This window comes from Ostrinia furnacalis, unplaced genomic scaffold, assembly GCF_004193835.3.
Source record: "Ostrinia furnacalis isolate ACB-3 unplaced genomic scaffold, ASM419383v2 OfSCF7056, whole genome shotgun sequence".
Lineage (NCBI taxonomy): Eukaryota > Metazoa > Arthropoda > Insecta > Lepidoptera > Crambidae > Ostrinia > Ostrinia furnacalis.
Genome location: NW_021137295.1, coordinates 383,478 through 396,454, shown reverse-complemented (window position 1 = coordinate 396,454; position 12,977 = coordinate 383,478). Strand labels below are relative to the sequence as shown.

General features: G+C 38.2%; 1 protein-coding gene across 1 annotated transcript; it reads left to right on the top strand.

Annotated features, from left to right (window-relative positions):
- The first annotated feature begins 615 nt into the window (after positions 1-615).
- Positions 616-12,547, top strand: LOC114363313 (MFS-type transporter SLC18B1). The gene is made up of 11 exons (XM_028319001.1): positions 616-883; positions 3,740-3,909; positions 5,125-5,272; positions 5,769-5,958; positions 6,448-6,563; positions 7,066-7,259; positions 7,862-7,957; positions 9,801-9,969; positions 10,716-10,870; positions 11,306-11,449; positions 12,299-12,547. The coding sequence occupies exons 1-11, from the start codon at positions 773-775 to the stop codon at positions 12,456-12,458; spliced, it is 1,653 nt and encodes a 550-aa protein (XP_028174802.1). The 5' UTR covers positions 616-772; the 3' UTR covers positions 12,459-12,547.
- Positions 12,548-12,977: the final 430 nt, after the last annotated feature.

Here is a 12,977-nt window from a genome sequence, read left to right as displayed (position 1 = left end):
TTTAGGCTGAGTTGCACCAATTTACTTTAACGGTAACTATTACCATAACCAGTGCTTTTGTCTTGAGTTTGACAAATTTTTGACGTTTATTAAAGTTAAAGTAAGATCTACCTTACTTCAGCAAGGCCCCTTTTTCTTGTATCCCATTTCATTGGGTGTACGTACTACGTCGTACCCTATACTAGAATAGGGTACGACGTAGCATTGGTGATTTCAGACCCCGTGGAAGGTTTACTTAGTGTTAGGCATGCCAAAAAGTTTTAAAATAAATAAATACATTTTATTTATTTTAATTAAATTTTAACGAATTAAAAAGAACCCCTCGCTATCATGCAGATATTTTAGTCTTACTTATCTTCCTAGCGGTCATTACTTCTTCTGTCTTCGTACTACGGTTTTATCTTAATTTTTTAGTAACGACAAGTATTAACTTGCAAAATACATTGATTGCTTTGTTTATTTATGATAAAAGCACATTTGATTATAACTATAAATGGAACCGGTATTTATTTGTTTATCGCTGCAAAGGTCTGTTTGACCAGTAATTATATCAATGTGCGACCATTAATTTATTATTTAGACTGTTATCCAGAAACTAGTGCTTCTTCAGTCAGTTCCTCGATAACCACTGGGATATTAACTCGTATTTAAATATTTTTTGAGAAAAAATCCAAAATGTCGGGTGTGTAATTGTTCCTAGTTGCAATAGTATTAAAGACGTTCTTCAAGTGATTTTGAGACAGTTTAACGGATTTTTTTGTGATTTTTAAAAATGGGTTTCGATTTTAATAGAAGACAATGGCTGACGATCATTGTAATATCTATAGCTGATTTTTGTAACGCGATTTGTGTTGCGTTACAAGCACCGTTTTATCCTTTAGAGGTAAGCTGTTTTTTTCAAACTATGTACATATTTTTTAAATGTGCTTTTTCTCCTGTCGAATGTGTAACCTTATGAAGTTACTGTCCGAATAAGGCATTCTCGTTAGGTATTCGCCCCTTATCTATATATATAAAAGAAAGTCGTGTTAGTTACTTCGCTTATAACTCAAGAACGGCTGAACCGATTTAGCTGAAAATTGTCAGGGAGGTAGTTTAGAGCCAGGAGAAGGACATAGGATACTTTTTATCCCGTTCGAAATTTAAAAAAAAAGTCTGCTTATTTATTGCCATTAAGGCGGAACAAAGTTCGCCGGGTCAGCTAGTACGTCATAAATTTTAAACCGCTACGTTTGTACGGCGGAACCCTCGGTGTGCGAGCCCGACTCGCACTTGGCCGGTTTTTTTATTATTGCCTACGTTCATAAGTGCCACTTGTGGTCTAAACTGAATAAATATTTTTGATTTTTATTTTTTTTAAATCATTGGGGGAGGCCTATGTTCAGCAGTGGACGTCCTATGGCTGAAATGATGATGTTGATGCTGAAAAATAATCTACACTCACGTCCTCCTATAGGCTTGACATCTTCATCGTCGTTGCCCCTCGGCAGAACGAGGCAGCTCATGAGCGCAGCACAGAACAGCGCAGAGCCCAATACTGCGAACGGCAGCGTGTAGCCTCCCAGGCCGTACAGAGCTCCTCCAAGTGTAGGTCCGACTATCAGGCCCAGGCCGAAGAACGTTTCTAATGAAGCCTCAAATAAATCTGTCATTAAAAAACCCTGTTTAATGATATTACGAATTGAAAGGTACAGGTGCTAACAAAATGAATAGATTCACACTCACATATAAATAATCCCAACTAATATTATAAATGCGAAAGTAACTCTGTCTGTCTGTCTGTCTGTCTGTCTGTCTGTCTGTTACGCTTTCCCGCTTAAACCTCGCTAGCATTCTCGTTAGGTATTCGCGTTTATATATATATGTATATGTTTATATTATATATAACTTGAGTTTCCAGCCAACTACGATATAATTTTTAATGTTATTTTTTTACCATTTTCATTGTTATATTACCCTAGTAACCAGTATTCAGTATTTTTAACCGACTTCAAGAAAAGAAGGAGGTTCTCAATTCGGTTGGTATGTTTTTTTTTCAAGTTTTCATTTATCGTGGGTGCGGTGGTATCTCAGAAAATTACCTACGGAAATATATTTTTGTGAAAAACTGTTACCTCGCCTGGATAACGCTACGCTACGATTATGTACAACTTTGCAACCCAACTGGGGACTTTAGTGCTATGAGCAATAAAACTATACTTGGAGACGACAATACGATGTATAGTATTCATATGCAAATATTTATGTAAGCCTTATCCAAGCGACACAGTATTAATTGGTCTTAGTTTTGGGACAAGATAATCGAAATAAATCAAAATCTTATGACAATAAGAGAGCTTTCACATTTAGGCGATTTTGCCGATAATTTCATACTATGACAGCGTATGCCTGCCTTTCACATTTATGCCGCTGCCGCGCTTCTTACGCCCTAAGAGATACCTACGCCTGATCAATAGGTCGCAATTATCAGTTAATGCCTACAAAATCCCCAAAGCATAGACACGCTGCCGCAAGTATCGTTAGCGACAATCACTGTAGATACGAGTATCAATTACACGAAGCATCACGTCGTTGACTGTGGGCCGAGCGATAACCTCTGCTATCGTGTGAACAAGTTTTAGGCCCTTACCCCCTTATTACAAAAAGTTACTCTGTCTGTTTGAACTCTGGTATAAATTGACAAAAATCAGTCAAACTCCATACAAAAAACACCGGTTGTCGTTACAGTTACTGTTAAAGTAAGTTAGTGCAACTCAGTCTAAGGCTGGGCTGCGCCATCTTACTTTAACAAACGTCAAAAATCTGACTAACTTCATACAAAAAACACCGGTTATCGTTATACACGTAGTCACGGTCATAGTTTGGTGGTACAACTCAGCCTAAGTATGGAAATGTCATTTTAAGCACGTGTTCATCCCAAGTTTAACTTTTTTGTTATACCTAAGGCCTTAGTGTGTCGTTCATCAAAATCTATACTAATATTATACATGCGAAAGTAACTCTGTCTGTCTGTCTGTTTGTCTCACTTTCATGCTTAAACCACTGAACCGATTTTGATTAAGTTTAGCATAGAGATAGCTTGAGACCCGGGAAAGGACATCGGAACCACACACACCCGGGCGAAGCCGCGGCCGGAAAGCTAGTATTTAATAAAGAATTTGATGATTGAAGCATAGAGTACGGGCCAAGTCAACATCATCACAATCAGCCTACCAATCTAAGTCTTCGCATTGGCGAACATTTTACCTTGTCGTCAGTTTGTCGCATAAAGCTTCTGCTAACGAATTTTCGCGAATCGTTATTCAACTATAAGCTGGGGAGTGTCTTACTTAATTTACCACAATATTCAAGCGGCAGCGGGGTTTGAACCTGCGCTCCTCGTATCACGAGTCGGTCAGTCTCAATAATAATGATAAAATATCAAAAGAAGTGTAGGAAATAAAAGTGTAGGAATAAGTATGTTACTGGCTTGAGAATAATATTATGTACCTACTTACAGCCAAGTATTGACACAGTTAAAAACTTCATGAATATTTTCTTCATTTAATTAATTAACTTTCTTATGTTTCTTTAAATTAATTTCACTGTTCTAGACTTAGGCTGAGTTGCACCACCTTTCTTTAACAGTAACTATGACGATAGCCGGTGCTTTTTCTATGGACCTTGACAGATTTATGGCGTTTGTTAAAGTTAATGTAAGACTGTGCAACCCAGCCTTAGAATGCAACTATGTTCCCAGGCAGAAAGAAAAGGATGTTCAGCAACAGAATACGGCTTGGTGTTCGGTATTTTCGAGCTGGTGGTGTTCCTGGTCAGCCCTCTGTACGGGGCGCACCTCAACCGGATCGGGCCCAAGCTGCTCTTTAATGGGGGCATTCTTACTACTGGCACTTGTGCTATACTCTTTGGGTAAGGTTCTTCACTGAAATAACTAGTTTGGTTACTGCTTACACAAAAAAAAATACTTGGAAATTTCAAACTTTGTTCATGACGAATAAATGTTGTGAAAATTAAACTTGATTTGGTTATGGGTTAACACTGAGTTTGGAAGTCACTTTTTTGTGTAAGCATCAACCAAAAATGTTTCCCAGTGTTTTTTACGGGAAAGCTCTTGGCGTACGAGCTTTTTCCCGCAGTTCCTTTGCGTTAAATTCAGTTTATCACAGAAAGACCGACTTATTGGAAACTTTATCGTTATAAATTAGCCAATCATTATAAATAGTAATTTAATCTTATCCAACTTATAAGAAATGTGAGAGTTTGTAAGGACACATGGATAGAAGTTTGTTACTATTTCACGTTAAAACTACTACACGGGTTTTGATGAAACTTCACAGTTGGCCTACCTAGTAGGTGTTCAGTAGGTATAAATACAACTATACGAATACGATGTTTATGTGCCATTCTTTTAGCCGCGGAAGAAGGATTTAAAATGATTCTTCTAATATGACGTTTATTATTTAACTAGTTTAACTACTTATGGCATAAATAATCATCCGTAATAGTAGTTTAACCGTGAAACGTGGATCCTTGCTGCTTATCTAATAAAATCATTCACACTTTGGCACGTAATTCGACAAACAGTAACGGACCATAAATAATAGAGTTATTACGTCACGATATCGCAACGACCCTAAACGAAACGAATTTGCAAATTTTGACCTTGCCGCGGTCTTTTGCACAAGACTGTCGTGGGTCGTGGGTCATTTCAGAAGGCATATTCTTAAACCATAAGAATTTATTGTAATTCGCATATGAATTTCACAATTCTAGATGTGAAATGGGATTCTATTTATTTTAAAATACAACTCCTGACCACTCCACTGGTTTGAGACATAAATTCTTTCTGTGGACAATGATGTGGCAGCAAGGTTCTGGAGTGAAGGCCTATTCCGGAGCATGAGATGTCCACCCTCAAGGTGGACCGTCGACGACCTCTTAAAGGTAGCAGGAAGGCGCTAGATGCAGGCAGCTACCAACCGGGGGATGTGGAAATCTTCGAAGGATGTCTATGTGGCTGTCCTGTGGCTGAAATGATGATGGAATTCTCTCACAGTAGCGGCACAGTAGGTGTGCCGCTACTGTGAGAGCGGTATTCTTAGTTCTAACAAGACTCTACTTCAGTTTACTAGATAAAGTCGAGGGTCATATCCCGTTCATCACGCTGAGCTTCGTGATCCGCATCGTGGAGGCCATGGGAAATGCTGCCTTCCTCACAGCATCCTTCGCCATCATCGCCAAGGAGTTCCCAAACAACGTGGCCACCATGTTTGTGAGTACGCCTGCTTGGGATTTGCACGCAATGTTGCATGAATGTAAACAATGGGGGCTATCGTTTTAACGCTCATTAGTTTGCGACACTGTGGAGTAAGGTCTTCTACAGTCCACTTACTAGTAACTAAGAAAGTGACACCAGTGTTAAAGGGAAAGGAAAACTATCGCATTTGCACTCACAGGATGGCGCCACTGCAGAGTAAGGTCATGTCGTCCACTCGCCAGTGGTGTTCACTGTAATGTATAAAAACAATAGCCTTCAATTCCCTTTTTAAAGGATTCTTTAGAAATTATTTATGTGGACTGAGTAGGTTTATTTACGCGTAGGTTTAAGTATTTAACCTTATATGCTCTACTCAGTATAGTTAAAGGCACTTTGAATACTATATAAAGTGACTCTATTAATTTTGTTTGCGCCTGTATCTTTCGTTCAATTTCAATATTATTAAACAAGGTTTTTAATGACAGTTTTCTCATTAGTAAAATATTTTCAGGCGTCATTAGAAACGTTCTTCGGGCTAGGCCTGATAGTCGGGCCTACACTTGGAGGAGCTCTGTATGGCCTGGGAGGCTACACGCTGCCGTTCGCAGTATTGGGCTCTGCGCTCTTCTGTGCTGCGCTGATGAGCTGCCTCGTTCTGCCGAGGGGCAACGACGATGAAGATGTCAAGCCTACAGGAGGACGTGAGTGTAGATTATTTTTCATCATCAACATCATCATTTCAGCCATAGGACGTCCACTGCTGAACATAGGCACACATTAATTTATTTTTTCATCTTTCAAAAAGTTATAAAGTGTTTTAGAAAATAAACTTGGTAAATTAACCGTAAATGATGATAACAAATCACAAACACGAAACCAACCTTGGAATTTGATATTATTTATCAAAGAGTAGAGACCTCGTTTGTGGCCACTGTACCTTTGTGGCCACTTAAAAGAAGGTGAAATAAGATACAAATACTGTAAAATTTAAATAATTAAAACTGAAGATCAATATTTAAATATAGTTTGTAATTTTATGATGCTTTACTTATTTATTGGTTAAACCGGTAAATTGTAGAGTGGTCAAAAACGGTGTATTACCCTACCTCCTTTTATTTTCGAGTTCCAATTATTTTGTGTAATAAAGTCACTCGAAATTACCTTACTCAAATATTTATTGTACTTTACAGCAACCATGATATCGCTGCTAAAGGTCCCTGGCGTGTTCATAGCGGCAATCAGTATCATCTGCACGAGTATGAGCATCGGTTTCCTGCAGGCAACTCTTGAGCCACATCTGAGACCGGTATGATCCATTTACCTCTTGTTAGTCATTAGAACCATTTGTCAAAGAAAAAATCAATAGTTTGAGAATTATCTAAACCTGAATTCAAAAAGGGTCATATGACTTTCGCCCGGGTTTCTAGCAAGGCGGTAGTACCTACTCGTATAGTGTTGGTGGTAACCATTGTGTACCTTTAAGAAGCTTAAAACGCTAAAAGCAATAAAGTCTACGAACCTATCATGTACTAACAACTGATGTTCCTACATAGAGAGTGAAAGTTTTTTAACTTTTAAATTTTTTTTTATTTCCTTGGGGTCAAAAAAAATCAAAAACTAAAGTTTCCCGAAACCCAACTTTCGTAAAAGATCATTTAATTTTGAAATGTGACACCATGATAATCAAAAAAACCCTCCACCCCTTGTCACACCACATTTGATCAACCTCTCTTACCGTGTGACGTAATTTGGTTTTAAAGACATGGCTCCCAGTTGATTTGATTTGATTTGAAATTTTCTCCCCACAGTTCCACTTCTCCCCCGCGGTTTTGGGGCTGATGTTCGTGATTAACGGCGGCGTGTACGCGGGTTCGGCTCCCTGCTGGGGCTGGCTGTGCGACCGGCCCTTCTTCAAGCCGAAGTACGTCACCGCCATCGGCTGCGCCTTCGTCGCTGCTGGGTTCATGCTGATCGGACCGGCGCCTTTTATTGGCAATGAATCGTAAGTTTTTGCCATAAACTTTTAGGCTGAGTTGCACCAGCTCTTTGACCGTAACTTTGATGATAATTTTTGTACGGAGTTTGACAATTTTTTTACTTAAAATGGTCGCCTGAAAAGTCATAAAAGTCAGTCATTTTCTGCAAGTAGGCTCTAAAAAGCGCCTTTACACCAATAAAATATTAACTACTCGTACTTTATTCTTACCACTGCTTCGGGACAAGATGGAACAGTGCTGAGAAGAAGCAGCGCAAGAAACTCAGTCGTCTTTGAATCGGGAGCTGTAAAGTCATAGTTTTGATTTTTCCAAATTTTGTTTATTATGGTAGCCCAACCCAATGAATAATCCAAGTTTTAGAGATGTAGAGCGCCAAACACAAGATTGTCAAAAATCAGAATTACCGTGAAAAATTCAGTTATTTTTCAGATTATGAAGATATTAATTTTACAGGACTATTTTTTCATAGCACCTAGTCAGGAAGTTTTATCTGTACTAAAATGCCTTAACTCCTAATAGGAAATTTCATAGTAGGTAGTCATCCATGATACTAAATCTTGTGTAATGTCTTTGTGACCTCCATATTGAATTTTGCGTCACATTTCAGGCAACTGTGGATGACTGTGACAGGTCTGGTGCTGCATGGCCTGGGAATGGGCAGCCAATTGGTGGCTTCCTTCTCCGACGCTCTTAGCACTGCTATGTAAGTACCTAACGAATTACGATGACTTGCTTTGTATTGTTGTCAGACGTGAAAGGCGCTTCAAATGTAATACCAAACAGGATCTTAGATAAACTTTTATTATGTAGACAGCTTTCAGCTCCTGAAATTGGTATTCTAAGAAACAAACAATATTTCTGATCTCTATTCTTACTTCTTTCGTCATCAACATCATTTCAACTTTCGTTTAACTGGCTATCTTGATGTTTTCAATAAATTAACAAGTTTTCCCCTCTTGAGCGTAATTGGACTTATTTGGAAACTACGAGTATGTTACACATTTTGGACACTTATCGTTGTACAGTACATATTTTATTATGATCTTTCAACGCGGAGATGTGAGAAACTAAACTGAGATGAGAAAAGAAAGTAGCGATTGATTGTATAAATTATTAGGTTCATTACGTATTCTGTAACTACACTGCCGAAACCAGACGTGACTCAATCACAGTGCAGTGAAACCATAAATCATGGCGTCCAAAAACAGAAACCATAGGCTTCAGTCTGCAAACTACAGACGTCCGATAAATGCACAAATTATGCTTCTTTGACCAAAGGTTAAAAGGGCTCAGAAGGTCCATTATTAGAATTTATTCGTCTATATAGGGAGAAGAAAAGATATTTGCAAAGGCTTCTTGACAGCATTTGACGGTTTGCAAATATTAATTTAATTAATTCAAACAATCTTTTGATTTAATTCATAGCAAAAATGCGTAATTATTAACATAAATTAATTATTTATTAAATATTGTTACTTTTATCAATGATTCGATCAGAAATTACACTATTCTGCTGATCCAGCACTTAAAAGCTTTTCTCTGCAAACTTTACTAATCTAGATTGTAAAGGATTCTTAATGAAGACCCTANTCCGCCGCTACTGATTACATATAATACTAGCTGCCCGCCCCGGCTTCGCCCGTGGTACTTACGTGTATTATACATATAAACCTTCCTTAAGAATCACTCTATCTATTAAAAAAAAATAAAAAGTGATTCTACAAGTGTTTTAATTTTGTCAAACTGGTAATGACGTCAATTTTGGGAGAAGGGGGGGGGGTCATTAAGAAATGACGCTAGGATGATTGTAGGGGGGGGGGGTCTAAAATCTGAAAAAATCGATGACGTAATTTATGGACGGCCCCCTACGTATTATCTTCGCTTTAAAGAAAACGGGCTTACTGCGTTCATATTCATTCCTGCTAACGGCCGAATGCAACTCGAAAGAAAGGCCTCTAATCGAATTATAATGAGCTTTTGCGAATTGCGTAATTTTTTACACGGCGCCCATTAAAATTCTCCAAAAAATATAAGAAACAGGACTGAGATATGTAATGAGATGAGTGGTGATAGTCTTAAAAATATTATAATATAATACATACCTATTATTTTAAAAATGAGATAATAATACTTCTGAAGCAAAACATTTTATTAATTCAATCCAGGACAAAAGCTATATTATAATTTTGTACACTTAATAAGTGTTCTTGTACAGTTCTTGTCTCTACGATATTTCAAGACTTGTGAATTTCTGAAGGCAAATTTAAGTGGCTGTGCATGTAGGTTGATCTATCGCTAGGAGTATGACAGAAAAGGCAATAGTTTTATTTTAAAAATCCTTATCTAACCTGGAACTTTTTTCAGCATTTACGTAAAATATGTGCACTGTGCAGATGTTTCTCTAGCTAGATGAATAATCCTATAATGCATTTAAAAACTTCTGCCAAATCCCAAATTGTTATTTTTTTAATAAGCTTCTATAAAATAATACGACTAATAAATCATTCGTAATTCAAAGACCAATGAAAGTTTTCTTGAATTTTCAGAGCGAGTGGCCTTCCAAACTCTATAGAGACTTACGGCCTGGTGTCCGGGATGTGGACATCCACGTTCGCCCTCGGCGCCTTCATCGGGCCCACCGTGTCCGGGGTGCTATATGACTACATAGGATTCCAGAGCTCAACTGTCTTCGTGTTTATTCTGCATCTCTTTGTGGTAACAATAAAAATAGTTTTATATCTTCCATTTTGGGTTTGTCCTACACACAGATAATAGCAATTTCACACAGAAGTAACAACGTTGTGTTGGTATTTCAACTATTCATTTGTCTATTTTACTATCAGACTACACACTTTTGTTGTAAAATAGCACCTGTGTGCTTACCATGAGTTTACGTTAGGTGTGCTCGCTAGCGACTGCGTAAAAAAATGACATTTAAATGTATGACATATTGTGCAGCGCCCCTAGAGGCTACTTTCAAGCAATAAAATCTTCATAGAATTTTTTGACGTATTCGCTAGCGAGCTCACCTAACGTAAACTCATGGTAAGTAAGCACACTGTTCCAAGCTCATAAGAACCCAAAGTGTTTAGCTTGATATACATACTATCGACTGTACTCGTACTCGTCCATTTTATTGTGCTAAATGCACAAGTAGCATGTACCTAGTATAACTTTAAAACAGTCAACGCAGTAAAAGTTCCTTCTGGACAAGCCATATTGCTAAGCCAATTCTTTTCCAACTGCTTCTAGCCACCGAATAAATGTAGGTAAACATATCACAGGTTAACTGATTATCCTGACTAATGCCAATTTTTACCATCAATCTCTAATTTTTAAGTGACCCTTTTGAAAACAAAATTCCTGTTAAGTGTTACCATAGGGGTCATTTAAAAATTAGGGATTGATGGTGAAAACGGGCATAAACCTCTTGTCTTAAACAACATAAATCCCATTTCCAGATGGTGGTAGTTTGCCTGTTCCTATGGACTTGCGACATGTCATCCAAGATGGACGTGTCGGTGTCTGCCGGCGACCTCCTACAGCTTGACGGGACCCTGGATGAGAGTGTGCTGGTGGGAGACAAGTTCCTGCCACCGCCGGTCAGGACTAAGAGGTGAGGTTCCATGAAAATTATCAACCACTTGACAGAATACACCACAAATTACGCTGAAGTCAATTGCAACATAATGAAAAACGTTTGATTGATTGGTACTTTTTCGTGTTTGATCAATAAAGAATTTTTTCACTTTTTCGGACGGGTAGAGTCGTTTTTCCATTTTGCTAGTAGGTACATTATGTTTAAGTAATTCTTACTCACACATGGTGATAAAGTGAAACCCACTTATTCACAAGTAGATACAAGATTGATTTTCCAAATAATACAGCGATATACAACACATTGTAAGTATGTTAAAAGGCTCTCAACAGCTAAAAGTTCGATAGTCCCGTAGGAATATTCTTTCTGACTCCCCATACTCATTTAGATAAATGAGATCGAATTTAGCGTTAATCCTTTCATTTCTAACACTTATACCCTGTTGATTTCCAGCCGTCGCTGCGGCATCAGCATGGAACAGTCCAGGCCTCCAGGCATGAACAGTCTGATCGCCTGCTCCAGCTACAAGAACCGAAGGAGCCCCTGGACCCAGAGGACCCCGCGGTACCGGCCCACGTACGGCAGCCTGGACCACAGGTACAGAGGGGCCTACGCCACATGATACATCCGTCATTTGTTTACTGTTTAAGATATCCTACCGTCGACAGCATATCACTCTTTACATTTTGAATATAAAATACAGGGTGTGGTTTTGTAAAACAACCCCCATGTCAGGGGTGGTAGTACACATGAAAGCAATTACAAAAAAATGTAAATAAAATTTTAACTTAAGCTCATTCGCCCACTACATAAGTAAAGCTCACTCGCCTTCGTCAGTTGCAAGAACTATACTGCTTATGGCCCAGTTTCCGAAGCGGAGAGGAGACGAGACGATATGGGATATATTGTTTTGGAACTAAAACTGATTGGAGAGGTGATCTGGAAATTACGAAATCTCATCAACACACTCCTCCAGTCTCTTCTTCGCTTTCGTGATTATCCGGCTAAACAGCTGTGTAAGAATCCATAAATCAGTAGCTTGATGTGCTGTCGTCGGTACATTTAACGTTCATATGGACTGCATTTCCGTCGTAGCATTTTGTGTCGTCTGAATGCACTGTCATTGAGACTTATATTCCTATGACAATCTCAATCTATTTCACTGGGTGACTCTTCCAAGTCGGAACAAGTTAGTTCACATTTAACCTTTTGAGAGGTCTTTAAATTGTCACTGACTAGTAATGCGTTCAAATTCGCATTTATCATTCTCCAGTTAGTCACCCAGTCAACGAATGCCTCATTCATTTACTTGAATGTTCTTATGTTCCTATTTATTCAACGCTCTTCATTTATTTCTGATTTCATCTTCATCATTACCGTCGTCGCTGTTGTCATCGCCATCTTTGCCGCCGTCATCGTCGTTTCCATCACCATTGCCATCATCAGTCCTCGTAAGTACACGTTTCGGCCCCTCCCAAGGCTTGCTACTGAGCCCGATCTTCGGCTCGTCTTTTATAACAGCTCTCGGCACTACTGCTCGTACAGCCGTTTCGTATTACTTGACGGCGGTCTACACAACGTCTGCCCAGTTCATTGTAACAAATAATTACATCTTCCTTGTAAATAGTTTAAGTGTAGTTGTAACCAGTACAAACGTAAGAGTGTTTTATGATATTGTAAATATTATAAAAATAAATTATACATTAATTAACTGCTTTGTTTTATTTTAGAAAGTTTATTGATTATAGCTTCATAAATAAGGTTTAATTGGAAGTTTACTTTTATCAGTGTTATGCAGTCGCTCGCCCACACAATAAAATCACATAAGATGTTATATGCAAGTATTTTATTCAAGTATTATACTTTTATAAATGAATATTGTGATTGTCCTCAATATTGACTTCTCAGCTAGATTACCATGTTCTACTCGTAGCAGTGCAGGATGATAAACTCATGATCAACTTTTTTTTTGTTGTGAAGTACCTAAATAAAGCGTAATGGTATATTTTCATTGTCTCAACTCTATCATTGGCTCGTATTTGTCACAAGTAAAATACAAGGCTTGGTCATTGATATTGTACAAATATGTCAAACACAACAATTCCTTTTACTTCGCTAGGTGGTT